Source organism: Urocampus carinirostris, chromosome 12 (assembly GCF_059441175.1).
Source record: "Urocampus carinirostris isolate Australia breed hairy pipefish chromosome 12, RoL_Ucar_1.0, whole genome shotgun sequence".
NCBI classification, from domain to species: Eukaryota; Metazoa; Chordata; class Actinopteri; order Syngnathiformes; family Syngnathidae; genus Urocampus; species Urocampus carinirostris.
This window is the reverse complement of record NC_142360.1, coordinates 28,941,792-28,958,529: the sequence shown is the minus strand read 5'-3', so window position 1 is coordinate 28,958,529 and position 16,738 is coordinate 28,941,792. Positions and strand designations below refer to the sequence as shown.

The window sequence follows — 16,738 nt, the reverse complement described above, 5'->3', positions numbered from 1 at the left end:
ATTGCAACTCAGACGTGTTTTTTGACCCATTGTCATAGGTGGTTGTTGCAGTGAGGGACCAAATTGCATTCACTTGTCATTGTTCCCCTTTCGTGTTCTTTATTTTATTTTTTATTTTAGTTTATTTCCCTTTGTGGAGGATCTATACAGCATGCACTTACTTTTACTCAAGTAATTATTTAGATACAGAGATTCTTACCTAACTTTAGTTTAACTCCAAATCACTAAATCCCAAGAAATGTTCCTCCTGTGTAATGGGGTAAAAGACGTGCAGCTTCCTCCTTCCACCTCCCTCACGTCAGATGTCATTTCTGCTTCTTGCCAATAGCTAACAAACTTCACAAACTTTCTTTCTGCTTTTTGGCCAAATCGTTCACTGTTTACGGCTTGTCATCTGCAGGATTTGATTTTCTTCTGTGCCATTCTGTTCAGTTTCACTTTCGATGAGATGAACACTTTGGTGCCAAACTGTTTATTTAGGCGCTGCACTTGTAGTGCGCACTTAATTTGAGGGACTCTAATTGTTATCCATACCATTTTGATTTTAACAATGTTGAGATTGTTTTATAATTCCTACTTTTTAGTGCAGTGTTTTCTTTGATATATTGTTCTGTGAACTTGATTATAGGGCTGCAACAACTAATCGATAACATTGATTAAATCAAGCGTTAATAACGCATGACTGGAGTAAAGCTTCGTCTTTACTTTGGTGGCAAATCAAAGCTTCGGGTTTATTTCGGGTTCACTTGATCGAGTTAATCTGTCGGATTTGGGCGGGTTCGGGCTTATATACCCGTGACTCGGGTTGGGTCGGGCTGAATGTTTTAGGCCCGATCTTACCTCCAGTGACCAGTGACATTGTGAGGGCTCGACTTTGAATAGCAGCAGGCGTCAGAACGCTAAAGGGTTAATCACATTAAATATTGATTTCTGCCTAAAATTGGCCCGAGGTCTAACCCAAAACAAAAGGTGATCATTATCACTAAAATGCTTCGACACTTAAACATCAAATGTAATAACATACCTGGTTTCAGTTTTTCTTTCAGGTAGGACACCAAGTTGTATTCTTTTAGAACTAGTGCCCAGTCCAGGTCAGAAATAGTCAGATTTGCAAGAGTCCCAAGACATTCGAATACAAATTCTTCGGATTTGTCCACGGTGATCTGCGAAGCCAAGTCGCCGACGTGGTCCTATCAATCAGCAGAGGAGATAATGGATAAACAAAATGCTATGATCTTGTTTCGGAGCAGACCTTATTGCCTCGCCCCAAAACATAAAAACAAGATGCAGGGAGATCTTGGCGGGAGAGGGAGAGCCGTTTTTTTATCTTCGTCAGAGTCCAAAACAGAGTTCTCATTCGTCTAAGAGACAATCAGCTTTTTTAAATCCTCAGACAACATCTAAAGTTACTTAGCGCCCCCTCGCGATGATGCACTTGTTTTTTCCTCAATGTGCATGCTTTTTGGGAATTGACAATGTTTTTTCAAAAAGTTTTCGTCCTCTTTCGATTTTCCAAAGTTACACAATTTCCCAAAAACTCGTTGGGTTTGGCCTGACACCTCCAAATTCCTGACTTGACCGCTTGTTCCACGCCAAGCAGAATGTAATTACTTGGCAGCCCATTTAAACTCGGGAGAAACAAGCCTGGAACTTCCCGTCTTAAACTAATGTGTTCTCCTTATGTCAAGCTCGACTACAATAAACCACAACACCTGCATACCTAAGATAACCCTTACACAGAGGTGGCTAGAGTACCCAAACATTTTACTCAAGAAAAAGTCCCGTTACTTCAGAATAATATGACTCAAGTACGAGTAAAAGTATTCATGCAAATAATGACTTGAGTAAAAGTCCAAAAAGTACTTGGTAAAACAACTACTTATGTACTTGGTAACTGTAGAAACCTCTTATTCGTTGATTGTTTTTTAATCAGATCATCAAATTAAAATTACATTGAATTTAAAAAGAATGAAGGTAAATTCAAGTACCGTATTTTCTGCACTATAAGGCGCACCTAAAAGCCTTTATTTTTTTCAAAAGCTGACCATGCGCCTTATAATACAGTGCGCCTTATTTATGGATCAATATTAAGTCGCAAAGTCTTCCAACTAACTTGCAGCCGCCGACTCGATTTTCCCCCCAACGCCAAGTAGTCCGCGGTGTATGCTCGGATTTATTTACCGGCGTTTCATTGGCTAACCAATGTGTCAATCATTATTTAAATCGATCACTATTGGCTAAAGTTATTCGGAGGTCAAGGGGTGGATCCTTTTTATCATTTACAGGCTGGCATAGGCTTGAGCGGCAAAACAAAGCCTGCGATTGGCCGAAAAAGATGAATGTGTATAGCACGTGGTTGGTGGCATACAGAAAGCATTTTTTACTATTCTGTATTTGTAAATATTTTACTCTCCTGGATTTACTACACTCACGGATATAAGAGGACCAAGGCTGCACATTATTATTGAACACAACGACTTCGGTGAGCTACTCCGGCTATATATTTTCCCCGTATCTTGTTTCAGACTGAACTCGATGTTTCTGTGATAAGCGGTGCAGATAATGGATGGAATGGAGTGTCTATTTTTAAATTAAACTCAATTCCAAGTGTTTATTGTTATATGCACAGTAGAGTTGCGAGCGAAAAAGAAAATAGATATTAAGGAATGGTTGGCATTTCTTGAATCACAAGACTTTAACCTTCCGAATGATGGAACGATGCATTTGAGTGACATCGTACGGACACCGCATCCGCACGTGTTCTCGACACGTATTTGCGTCTTTGCAAGCTTTGGGAATGTAAAGGGGGTAAGAAGTTGGACTGAACTATCTGACTGTTTTGTCGACGTTCCCATTGTAGCGCCTTATAATCCGGTGCGTCTTATGTATGTCGAATATAGGACCAAAAACTATTTTTTCGGGGTGCGCCCTATAACCCGGTGCGCCTTATAGTGCGGAAAATACTTTAATAAACAATAAAATAACAAGTGTAAATGTAAATGTTCTGCATTTATATAACGCTTTTCAAGTCAATGAAGACCTCACGTAAACACAAGTAGCACATTTGAAACCCCGGTATTTTTAATACGCTCTGCAGGCAAAACCACAAACTAACCCGGGGCTCGGCAAACCAAAATGTTAAAAGAGCCATATTGGACCAAAAAATAAATAAATAAAAAAACATTTGTCAGGAGCTGCAAAAAAATTAAAAGCCTTATATAATCCTTTTAATGAACGCAACATATGCTGTAGGAATCAATATTATCCCACTATCGAAATGACTACGTTGGAAGCAGCACATCCTTTGGAGAATGGCTACTCAGATGTATGATACTGCCTCAAGTCTATTAATCAATTACAGAATGTTAAGTTGTTTTGATGAAATTAAAGAGCTGCAATTAAGAAATCTTATTTTTGGTGTCATTTTATTTTGAGGATTCAAAAAAACAATAACAAAGGTGCATCATGTGCCCCTTATCAGGGCAACAAAAAGAGTGCAATAAAACGCAGAATGCATCTCTAAAAATAAAATAGGAACATTTTGAAAAGGGAAATAAAATCACAAGAATACAGTTCAAGTTTGATTTCTATGCCTTTATCTTTTATCTTTGAGTCCATGAATGATGACACACACACACGCTGGTTTGCTACCTGCCTGGCTGTGACGCGGCTCCTTTAAAAGGGGCGGGGCTTGGGCTACACAGTTTGGCTCTCAGTGAGAGCCTTTTGGGCGACATGGAAAGGAAATAAAATGATCTGCATTTATATAGCGCGTTTCAAGTCAATGAAGACTTCCCAAAGCGCTTTACCATGTGCTTCACATTTCCCAATAGTGGCCGTGCAGCCATGTAAGGCGCAAACCTGCTTATTGGGGGTTCAGTGTCTTGCCCAAGGACACTTCGACATGTAACACGGAGCAGCCGGGATTCGAACTGTGATCTCTTGATCCCAAGACGAGCGCTCTACCTCCTGAGCTACTGCCGCCCCAAGCGAAAGAGAATGCATATATTTACTTAGAGGGAAATTAATTTATTTTGTAACGAGTTCAATGGAGCCGAATTTAGCGGAGTAAGAGTACCGTTTCGTCTTTACAAATCTATTGAAGTAAAAATTATAGTCGTTTAGAAATATTCCCAGAAGTGCAAAATGTCCCAAAACTTGATGACTATATCAAGTCTATGGTTCACGGTTGCTGCATCCCTTAACCGCCTGTTTCCATTTGGTCTCGAACAGGGGACCTTTCGGGTGCTAGGCAAATGTGCTAACCGCTGCACTACAGAAACACTAGGCAGTAGTACTTTGCTCTAGGACTTACCAAGAATAAACTTTTGGTAGGGCCATTGTGCTGGGATATATTTCTGATCATCTTCATCACCAGAACGTCTTTTAATTTCACTCGCTTCATCAGCATCCTCAAGCCGTTTCCTATAGAAGAAAAATAAGGAGTTTGAACAATTTTTATTGACACTTTTAACAGCAATTAAACATATTCACAATTTCATTATATCATTTTCTAACAATATGAGGTTTTATCGACACTTTTAACAGCAATTAAAAGGAGTTAAAGGTTAACTTTCGCCTTGTAAAGGTCCAATACCAACTGTATTATTACGATACCAAACTGTATGTAACATCCTACATGCCAACATTTCTTGTGTAAATATTGTGTAAATTATAACTATAACCTTATCCTCCATGTTTTATAACCTCATCTTCTCTGTTCCTTTATCTTCTTGGCTTTTTTACCTCACTGTGAATGTGTGAAACTGGAGTGTCATACCCAATTTCGTTGTCACAATATGTTAACCCATTTTGTAACAATGACAATAAAAGTATATTCTATTCTATTCTTCTTCTTCTAGCTCAGGAGGTAGAGCGCTCGTCTTGGGATCAAGGGATCCCAGTTCGAATCCCGGCTTGTCCGTGTTACATGTCGAAGTGTCCTTGGGTAAGACACTGAACCCCTAATACCCCCAATAAGCAGGTTAGCGTCTTACATGGCTGCATTACAAAGGCCGCTATTGGGAAATGTAGAGCACATTGTAAAGCGCTTTGGGAAGTCATTGACTTGAAAAGCGCTATAGAAATGCAGATCATTTCATTTCATTTTCATTTAAATTCTGGGAGCATAATCTAAAAAATAGAGCAGTAGGGTCCACGGATGCCCAGGGGTTGAAAAACGTCTTTCCAGGAGGTATGCGACACAATGTCTAAGACAGAGGTGTCAAACTCAGTTTCACCGCGGGCCAAATCAGTGTAATGCAATTATTTTCAATTATTTTTGCTCATGCCCCTATTTTGGCTTTGGAAGGTAAACAACACTTATGCAATTATGGCTGCAAGTCGCTTGGGTCAGGTCTCGATCAGTTTTGCACCGTCATAATTTCTATCTGTTAAAAGGTATAAAATGCACAATAAAATCAATTCTACTTCACAATTGTGTCTATCTTTATATTTGAAGCCTAAAATGTGAATAAAGCTTAAAAAGTTTACATGACACTGCTGTCACAGTCTTGTTCCACGGACAGACTGAAGAGATCATTTCTTCCTCGTGCCATGAGGCTCTTTAACTCCACCCGGCAGAGTAAAGGCCCACATTAAACCACACCCCCTACATTGCATATCACCCTATTTTTATTACAGTGTGTATTTTCCGTAGAACTAATTAAATATTCTATATTAACACGTTATATTGGGTATTTATGTATTCTATTTATTTTATTTGATTATTTTATTTTTCAACACAAGGATACTGCTGGAAGTGTGAATTTCCCTACGGGGATGAATAAAGTATCTATCTATCTATCTAAATTGTGCTTTTATGGTCAATGAGTTTTCCTCTTAAAATTTATTTTTTCATAGGAATGAATCAACCGATTATTCATTCTAATAACGAATTGACCCCAATATCCTCTTTAATATTAATGAGTGAATGAATGAAAACTTTATTCGAACATTAAAATGAAAACAGAACAAAAACAATAACTCAACAACAAAATATTACATAATATGTTTGAAAAGGGGTAGTCAGAAGCAAATGCTTATATTCCCTACCCCTTCGACTTCCCTAATAAACACACCAATTATATAACAACCATTGTAATAATATTAATAATAACAGTTATGATATAACAATAGCAACAATAAAACAAAGGTAACCATAGTTCTCTCGTATCACTCATACCCGATTTTCTTCATCTCTGTATTCTGCCAGGAGTGTTTTTTGGTATTTATATTTGAACAAGTGAATAGTTGGACATCGTTTGATCTCGTCTTGCAAACCGTTCCAGAGCTTGACTCCACACACAGACACACACATACTTTTCCTGGTTGTTCTCACCTTTGGGATTATGAATTGACTACAGCCCTTTAAGTTATAAAGTCCTTCATTCCGAATGAATAATTTATGGATGTTTTCTGGCACTATGTTTTTGTTGACCTTAGATAGCAGTTGTGCAGTCAAAAAAATTACTAAATCATCTAATTTTAATAATTTGGACTATAGGTAACATACCTGCACACATGACTTGGGCGTTGGCCTCATTGGCAGCCAAATTAATGCACAGAGAAATGAGTTCCAAATCCATCTTTTGTTCTCCAATGTCGTGAATCATCTTCATAAGCTGTTGATCACAAAGTAATAAATTCAGGCATGAAAATGGGTCAGGCGTTAAAAAGGAGAGAATGGTGTGAAGGGAATATCTTCAGGTACACTCTACAACCCAACGAAATATCGAAGTATGTCGACAAAGACTGTTTCAGTGATCGCACACACAGAAACCTTGGGATCATTGCACAAAACCAAAATTAGTTTGGTTGAATTTAGCCTCGAATTGGTTGCATAAAAGCGGGTCTAATTTAGCTTGGCTCAGTTAAGACGGTCAGATATTCTCTAAAGCAGGCACGTCCAATGTCCGGCCCGAGGGCCAGTTACGGACCGTGAGCAACTTTTCACTGGCCTGCGGCCTCTGTCATAAAATTAATAATTTGTGGCTTGCCAGTAAACAACAACAACAACAAAAACAATTCATGGGAGCAGTCCTTTGGCCAAACGCCCTCGTCTTTCGACAAGAATTGGCGACTGTTAATAGAAAAAGGATAGTTGACTGTGAGGGCCGCCACTTCCAGGACAACATAAGAGTATTTTTTCACTGAACTCCGAAACAAAGAACAAAGAATATGATATCAAGAGTCACTGTCAGGCGTCACATGCCGACTACAAAAAGCTAACTGGAAATGAAAGCTGTGAAAATGTGAAGCAACTGGAAGCTATTTTAGCACCACAGCAGCGCTTTTTCACGAGACCCTTGCGGGTCAAATGAAAGTTCTGCAAACTTTTCAGTGATTTAAAAAAAAAAAAACTGTTCCAAATAACACCATGCTGAATAGTCTGCCCTCACACATTTTAGCTAACAAAATCTTGCCCGCTTTCTGAAAAGTTTGGACACCCCTGCTCTAAAGCTAGTCTGCTCCAGACCAGACCAACAACCGGGCTAAGATTATCCCCAAAGATACATCTGGCACTAATACTGTCAATCATGTCAAGAATTAATAGGTTGTATACTATTGTTATCATCTCAACTGGTGGGTCACAACCCAAAAGTGGGCCGAGGGCCTTTCCCATGGCAAAATAATGCTAAAAAAACAGTGTCAATCACACTCCCTAACAGTAGATGGCGACAGTTCCCAGCTTGATCTTCCGGTTTAGTCAATCGGCACCGTCTGAAATGTGTTTGAGAGGGACCGCATCTTGTTTTATTGTGATTTTGTAGGTTTCATTTCCTTTCACTCCACCTAATAATGGGTCCCAAGAAGGTTAGTGATAAGTAGAAATAGATGTGGAAAAAAATTGACGATGAAGTAGAAGAAACAAAGATTCAAACAGAAAAACACACACTTACCTGTGGTATGCAGTCTGTGTCGGCAAACAGGGGCTTGAATCTGTCCTCTATGCTGATGTGATACAGGACGCACAAACTGAGCTGTCTCTGACTGTCATCAGCTGTAACAAAAATTGAGAAAAAGATTAGGGATTCGATTTTCCACGTATCTAATATGTGTGAGTGTTCTTTATCAAGCCATTCCTATTTCCGGTGTATTTTTCGGGGTGATATAAAATCTAAAATCTAAATGCCATTATAGGGCGGCAGTGGCTCAGGAGGTAGAGCGCTCGTCTTGGGATCAAGAGATCGCAGTTCAAATTCCGGCTACTCCGTGTTACATGTCGAAGTGTCCTTGGGTAAGACACTGAACCCCTAATGCCCCCAATAAGCAGGTTAGCCCCTTACATGGCTGCACGGCCGCTATTAGGAAATGTGAAGCACATTGTAAAGCGCTTTGGGAAGTCTTGACTTGAAAAGCGCTATATAAATGCAGATTTCATTTCATTTCATTATATTTATTGTACTTTTACAACCATAGGGCGAAATTAAAAGTTTAATTTTCCTCATATTGTGCGGCGCGCCCTATCTTGCGGTGAGCCCTCTATGTCATGTAAAGCGGCGGGCGAGCGTAGGACACTATGAGGTTTCCGTTTACAGTACACCGCTTAATGCTCAATTCCGATTTATGGGCTAAAATCTGATGTTTTTGTGAGATCGTCCGCATTTCCAACTGAAATTACCCATCTCTATATCCAACGCTATTATATCCTGCTTGCATGGAAGAGGACGCGTTACGTCACACAAAATGCATTGTTAGCGGAAGTGCTCATGGATGCTAATGCCATAGCGTATCTAACAATTTGAAAGTTAATGTGCTAACGGAGGTGGAACCGAGTTGTATTAAGTAAATCCAAAACCTTACTCTCCCTCCGTTGAATGCTTTTCGTATTTTCGTCCGTCATGATGCGTTGATTTCTACGCTACTTGAATGAGTTGATCCGAAAAAGCCGGCTCTTTAAAAAGAGCTGGTCTTTTCACCGCACAACTCGAGATCGGCGTGCAGACGAAAACTCGAACCGCGAGACCAAAACAACATCTGCCGGATCTGCCTGATGTAAAGTTTGGAGTGCGGTAAATCTTTGTTTAAAAAAAAATGTAATCGGGTAATAATGACAATTTTGTGTCAAAAAGGTTGCGTCCCGGGGACCCCACGTTGATTTGAGACTATGCGTCCACAGCAAAAATGATGCGTCTAAGACGCAGGGCAAACGAGAACACTGCCGTAGAGTATGTCACCCCAAACCTTTGAACAGTAGAGTATGTTTTGTAGGTAACTAGGTTGGACGATCACAAGCAAGTTTTCAGACAGATTACCGAGGAGTGAAGAGAGTTTGGTAATTAGTCCAGCTTGAACCATTTGGTCGCGCAGAGCAGTGTCAAAGGAAAGGTTGAGCAGAAGGCGCAATGTAGTGCTTAGTAGGTCTTCATGCTCGCATGGCACCAACTGGGCCAGCTTCTCAACTGCATTTACCTCCGCCTACAAAACACAGAAATAGACATATCGTCAACTCAAGTCATGTTTATTTGTATAGCCCTTAATCACAGGAAGTCTCAAGGGGCTATACAGACTACAGACTAATATTACACTATATACCACTGTACATTTTATTCTTTCAGGAGAACAGATTACCGTAAATTCCGGACTATAAGCCGCTACTTTTTTCCCCAAACGTTCAACCCTGCGGCTTATTCAGTGATGCGGCCAATTTATGTCATTTTTCTAACATCCGCCAGCGGCGCTCGAGTACAAAAGGTAAGATTTAGACCGGTGGAATATATGCGCCGAGGAAGACTGCAACTTCTTAGCTTGTGCACAAATTAAATTAGCGTAGAAATATCCTCACCATGCAAATTGCAAAAAGAAAGGCACATGACGCAGCTTTCAAGCTAAATGCAATCGAGCAGTCCGATAAAGAAGGAAACAGAGCTACTGCACGTAAACTTTACTTTCCTAGCGTGTTTTTGAATAAGGGAGCGTGGGACGACGTCTGTATGACATAGTCTCTTTCCCATACTGGGGAAGACGACTTTAATGAAGCCAGTTATGAGGAGGAAGATGAGGACGGTTTACCGTGATTACTACAAGTACGATGTGTTTTTTTAACAGAGCCGTTTACTGTGTTGCGAGCGTGTTCCTAGTTCCTAGTAGCGTTTTGCTACCCTTCACAGGCACGGTTTGGGATGAAAGTTATAATATTATTATTAAAGCTTTGAAAACTCTCTCTGAGTACCGTCTTTCTTTGTAAATATGTGTAACCATGTATAATATGTATTTGAAACTGTATATTTTTGTAATGTATTTATTTTAGAGACTTATTCTGATATGTTTTGCACGGGCGAATCAAAAAGAAGGGGCGAAAACCACGGGGACTGACGGGAAGTGGAGTAAAGGTGAGACGTGTTTGTGGACGCAGCGGACAATAGTGGATATATATTTTTCCCACCGTTACCTTTGGAAATATATATTTTTTTCCCTTGGATTATTTTCAACGGGACCCGGACTCTGCAGGTCTGCATCAAACCTTAAGTACCGGTATCATTTTCTGTTCATTTTGCCGGCTGTGGTTTTTGGACTGTGTACTTTATATTCAGTTACAATCGCGGGACTTCAAGTCGGGTCTGGGTTAATGTTACATGTTTTAATGTGGGCGCATGCGGCTTATATACAGGTGTGCCTTGTGTACAAAAGCGGTTATCCTCTTAAAATGTGGTGGGTGCGGCTTATAATCAGGTGCGCTCTATAGTCCGAAATTTACGGTAATGTTAACAGAATCTTACAGCAGAGACGCTCACCATGTCATTTTTGTTTTCCAAGAAGATGGAAAGTTTTTTCAGGAAAGAAACTACGACCAAAAGAAGTTCTTCATCCTTCCTATCCAGAATCTTTACGAGCATGTTCACTATGTTTTTGTTCCTCATCTTCAATTCAGTGTGTGTGTCTTCAGCAAGGTTCAGCAAGAGACACAGAGAAACTACAGGAAGAGAAAAACACAGAGTAAATAGAGTGATATGTCATTCTAAGCAGACTTGTTGAGAAACATGGCAACATTTTCAAGTATTTACCACAGAGGTTGACAGATTATCGGGCGGGCTGATTATTAGCACTGATATTTGGAAATTTAATGGATAATGGTATCGGCATTTTGATGCAGCTGAACCTCTCTCTCCGTCTCTTCCATCCCTCAGTCTCCCACGCAACCCACCCAGCGCCTTCTGATTGAATAAGCGCCCGGTGGCAGGGCCACTCAAGCAGGAAGAATAACGGTAGAGCGGAGTTAACAGCAGCGGCTCTGCTATCTCCTGAGTCATGACATGCCTGTGAATCAAGACTAATATTGAGATTTTAGGTCCTTGCCGTGATAGAAAACGTCCATCCATCCATTATCTTCTGCTTATCCAAGGTTGGGTCGCGGGGACAGCAGCTTTAAAAGGGAAGCCCAGACGTCCCTACCCCTAGCCACCTCCTCCAGCTCATCAGACGGGATCCCGAGGCGTTTGCAAGCCTGCCGAGAGACATAGTTTCTCCAGCGTGTCCTGGGTCGCCCCCGGGGCCTCCTGCCGGTGGGACATGCCCGGAACACCTTCCGAGGGAGGCGTCCAGGAGGCATCCTTATCAGATAGCCGAGCCACCTCAACTGGCTCCTCTCAATGCGGAGGAGCAGTGGCTCTTACACAGAGTCCCTCCCGGATGACTGAGCTTCTCACCTTATCTCTAATTTTTGTGAATTTCCCTGCGGGGATGAATAAAGTATCTATCTATCTATCTATCTATCTAAGGGAGAACCCAAACACCCTGCGGAGGAAACTCATTTTGGCCACTTGTATCCAGGATTGTGTTCTTTCGGTCATGACCCAAAGTTCATGACCATAGGTGAGGGTAGGAATGTAGATCGACCGGTAGATCGGATAAGACTGTGCGGTACCCCATACTCCCGAAGCACCCCCCACAGGGCCTCCCGAGGAACACGGTCAAATGCCTTCTCCAAGTCCACAAAACACATGTAGACCGGACAGGCAAACTCCCATGCACCATCAAAGACCCTGCAGAGTGTGTAGAGCTGGTCCAGTGTTCCACGGCCAGGACGAAAACCACACTGTTCCTCCTGAATCCGAGATTCGACCTCCTGCCGGACCCTCCTCTCCAGTACCCCTGAATAGACCTTACCAGGGAGGCTGAGAAGTGTGATTCCCCTGTAGTTGGAACACACTCTCCGGTCCCCCTTCTTAAAGAGGGGAACCACCACCCCAGTCTGCCAGTCCAGAGGCACTGTCCCCGATGTCCACGCGATGTTGCAGAGGCGTGTCAATATTGAGATTTTAGGTCCTTGCCGTGATAGAAAACGTGTGTGTAACTAAAAAAATAGCGTAAAAAGTGTAGTTAGCTTGTTTTAGCGAAAAATCTTCAGGTGGAGATCTATACATTAGCTCTCATCATAACATTAGTTCATCCATCAAGCTAAAGTGTTTGTGAGTGAGAAAGCATAAAAGGCATGCTAAAGCTAAAGTGGATGTGATTACATTAATTCGTTAACCAAGTAAATGTGTTTGTGATTGAGAGGGAGCATAAAAAACATAAAAAGCATGCTAAAGCTAAAGTAGAAGTCATGAGCTCTTATCATAACATTTGTTTGTCAATCTGGCTCCAAACCACAATTTATGTTCATTGTATTGACATTTTTATTTATTTATTGGAAAAAAAATCAGGAACTTATAAAGGCATACTTTTATTTCCTAAACTGTGAAAGATTAGTCATGTTAGTTGTGTTGAAATTCATATATTCAATCATTTATTTACTGTGAAAATTCTCAGATCACTATTAAAAATTGTATTCGAATTTAAAACAAATGTTCTTTGCTTTTTTTTTTGCAATGTTAAAAATTTCAATTTCCCATATTTAAGCTTTTACAGCAAATGAACATCTGCTCCAAATATCGGTTATTGGCCCTAATATTAATAATCGGTATCGGCCTTGACTAACCCGTATCGGTCCATCCTAAATTTACAATCACCTTGAAAACACAACCTTAGAATTCCAAGATTTTCAAGCACCTGTCTAAATCCTACTAAAAACACAAGTTTAATCCTTTGGTCCACTACGTTTAGGAGAAACTTTACCTCTTAGAAGCTGCTCCTGTTTAGTGAGAAGGCTTTGATACTTCTTTAGGGACTTCTCGTGTTCTTTCTTCAGGTTTTGATTCTCGGAAAATTCTTCATGTGAGGCCAGTCAAAGATCAAGCGCATATAAAGTCAAGACAATGACATCCCGACATTCCGTTGCTTCTAAAAATATAAGTAGGACGAATGTTGAGATATAAAGGATATAGGCCTTCCTCTTCCTTTGGAGCTCTTCTTGCCATAGGTCATACCTCTTCAGCTCATGTTCGATAATGTTCATACACAGTGCTCCAATCTTGAAATGTGTGACCAGTCCATGAAACTGTACAAAACTAAAACATATTCGCTTGATTAGATCATAAAACGGACCTTTTGTGAAACGTACTTCAGACAAAATATGTAAAAGTTGACCCGAAGCAAGGACTTGCATAGAAGAGCATGTACATACAAGGGTTAAGTACCGTAAATTCCGGACTATAGAGCGCACCTGATTATAAGCCGCACCCACCACTTTTTAGGAGGATAACCGCCTTTGTACTTACACAAGCCCCACCTGTATATAAGCCGCAAGCGCCCTTATTAAAAACATGTAACACAATCACGGAGTTAACCCAAACCCGCAATTGTGACTGAATATGAAGTAATCAGTCCAAAAACAACAGCCGGCAAAATGAACAGAAAATGATACCGGTAGTTAAGATATGACGCAGACCTGCAGAGTCCGGGTTCCGTTGAAAATAATCCAAGGCAAAAAAAAAATGTATATTTCCAAAGGTAAGGGTGGGAAAAATATATATCCACTATTGTCTGCTGCGTCCACAAAGTCTCACCTTTACTCCACTTCCCATCAGCCCCCGTTGTATTCGCCCCTTCTTTTTGATTCGCCCGTGGAAAACATATCAGAATAAGTTTCTAAAATAAATACATTACAAAAATATACAGTTGCAAATGCATATTCAACATGGTTACACATATTTACAAAGAAAGACGGTACACCGAGAGAGTTTTCAAAGCTTTAATAATAATATTATAACTTTCATCCCAAACCGTGCCTGTGAAGGGTAGCAAAACGCTACTAGGAACACGCTCGCAACACAAGGAAACGGGTCTGTTAAAAAAAAAAAAAAATACGGTACTTGTAAAAATCATGGTAAACCGTGCTCATCTTCCTCCTTCAAACTGACGTTATTAAAGTCGTCTTCCCCAGTATGGGAAAGAGACTTTGTCATATAGACGTCGTCCTACGCTCCTTTATTCAAAAACACGCCAGCTACACACTCGCATATATTCCACCGGTCTGAATCTTACCTTTTGTACTCGAGCGCCGCTGGCAGCTGTCAGAGAAAATACATAAATTGGCCGCATCACTGAATAAGCCGCAGGGTTGAAAGTTTGGGGAAAAAGTAGCGGCTTATAGTCCGGAATTTACGGTACTCACAAAAACAAAACAAAAACAACCACAGAAAAAGCACTTTTCTCTAAAGATCGAAAATCACATTGAAATTGCAATACTAGTCAGAAAAAAATACAATCCCCCCTTCCCCCAAATCGTGCTGCTCTACTGCAGGTCATCGAATATGATATGTAAATGTAAATCTTCCTGTGTTCATTCCTGCTTTTAACTTTTCCACAACTTTTTCCCCAGACCTGCCTGGTGTGTTCTTTGGTATTCATAATGCTATCATTATGCTTCATAATGCTGTCTGTCCTGATGCATTTAAACTGAGACTTAATGACAGTTGCACTCCGTCAGTATTAGTCATTTAGGTCAACATTGGATCATTCAGAAGTAATCAGGGAACTTCTGAGGTAAGTTGGCCGAGCTGAGAGATCAGGGGGGCAATATTTTTGCAGTACCCACTTTTTCATAGTTTTCGTTATAAATATACCGTAAATTCCGGACTATAAGTCGCTACTTTTTTCCCAAACCTTCAACCCTGCGGCTTATTCAGTGATGCGGCCAATTTATGTCATTTTTCTAACGTCCGCCAGCGGCGCTCGAGTACAAAAGGTAAGATTTAGACCGGTGGAATATATGCGCCGAGGAAGACTGCAACTTCTTAGCTTGTGCACAAATCAAATTAGCGTAGACATATCCTCATCATGCAAATTGCAAAAAGAAAGGCACATGACGTAGCTTTCAAGCTAAAAGCAAACGAGCAGTCCGATAAAGAAGGAAACAGAGCTACTGCACGTAAACTTTACTTTGCGAGCGTGTTGCCAGCGTGTTTTTGAATGAGGGAGCGTGGGACGACGTCTATATGACAAAGCCTCTTTCACATACTGGGGAAGTCGACTTTGATGACGTCTGTTATAAGGAGGAAGATGAGGACGATTTAGAAAGAATAGAATAGAAGAAGTACGGTATGTTTATTTTAACATACCCGTTCACTGTGTTGCGAGCGTGTTACTAGTAGCGTTTTACTGCCCTTCACAGGCACGGTTTGGGATGAAAGTTATAATATTATAATTAAAGCTTTGAAAATATGTATTTGCACCTGTATATTTTTGTAATGTATTTATTTGAGAAACTTATTCTGATATGTTTGCGAATTAAAAAAGAGGGGCGGAGCAAACGCGGGCTGACGGGAAGTGGGGTAGGATTTGGGCACAACACCGGCTCGGGAGCTTTTATACCCGTGGTCCACACGAGAAAATGACGCAGAAATGACGCGATGAGGAAGCAGAACAGTCGCAGTTACCTTTGGAAATATAGACTTTTTTTCCTTGGATTAGTTTCAACGAGTACCCGGACTCTGCAGGTCTGCATCAAACCTTAAGTACCGGTATCATTTTCTGTTCATTTCGCCGGCTGTGGTTTTTGGACTGTGTACTTTATATTCAGTTACAATCGCTGGACTCAAAGCCGGGTTTGGGCTAATTTTGTGATTGTTCATGTTTTAATGTGGGCGCATGCGGCTTATATACAGGTGCGGCTTGTGTAAGTACAAAATCGGTTTTCCTTTTAAAATGTGGTGGGTGCTTATAATCAGGTGCGCTCCTCAGTCCGGAATTTACAGTAATATGAAATAATTTGGTTCCACTTCATGATTGTGACTCACATCTTACTTGGTAAAATATTTTTCAGTTGTTTGGCTTTAATTTTGAAGCCTAAAATGTGGCAATATGACACAAAGTTCTTGAGGGCCAATACTTTCACTTGGCACTTTATATGTATAATTGCCAGCCACCCTAGTGAGGATAAGCAGTTGAGACAATGGTGGGATGAAAGTATGATTATCCTGTTACAATAAAACTCGTTATAAAATAAATATATAATAGTGAGTATGTGTACAGGGTTGGGTAGGGTTACTTCAACTTGATTACTTTCAATTACTTTTGGATGACTCCAATAGCAAATATGCTAATAAAAGACAAAAGAAACTAAATATGAATAAAATTACTAAATTTAGTGCAGGCTTGGGGAGTAAAGGAATACACGGAACGGCAAAAAAGATGTCGGCAAGCTGTTTGGATTTATTTTCATTTTGTTTCTGTCGCATTTTATGTTAGTTTTGCCGGAGATCAAAGAGATCAAAGCCAGGAGAGAAAGCTTTCCACGTGTTGTGAGTCATCATTTTATTCATATTTAGTTTCTTTTGTCTTTTATTAGCATATTTGGTATTGGAGTCATCCAAAAGTCATTGAAAGTCATCCAGTTAAAGTAACCCTACCCAGC

The 16,738-nt window shown here is 40.4% G+C and overlaps 1 protein-coding gene across 1 annotated transcript in view; it reads right to left on the bottom strand.

Moving 5' to 3' along the window:
• kifap3a (kinesin-associated protein 3a) overlaps positions 1–16,738 on the bottom strand; it is a 44,200-nt gene that overhangs the window by 13,589 nt on the left and 13,873 nt on the right. Inside the window, 8 exon segments of the mRNA XM_088349810.1 lie at positions 1,025–1,190; positions 4,316–4,425; positions 6,515–6,623; positions 7,902–8,002; positions 9,258–9,420; positions 10,737–10,915; positions 13,060–13,158; positions 13,267–13,391. Coding sequence (XP_088205936.1) covers positions 1,025–1,190; positions 4,316–4,425; positions 6,515–6,623; positions 7,902–8,002; positions 9,258–9,420; positions 10,737–10,915; positions 13,060–13,158; positions 13,267–13,391 — 1,052 coding nt within the window.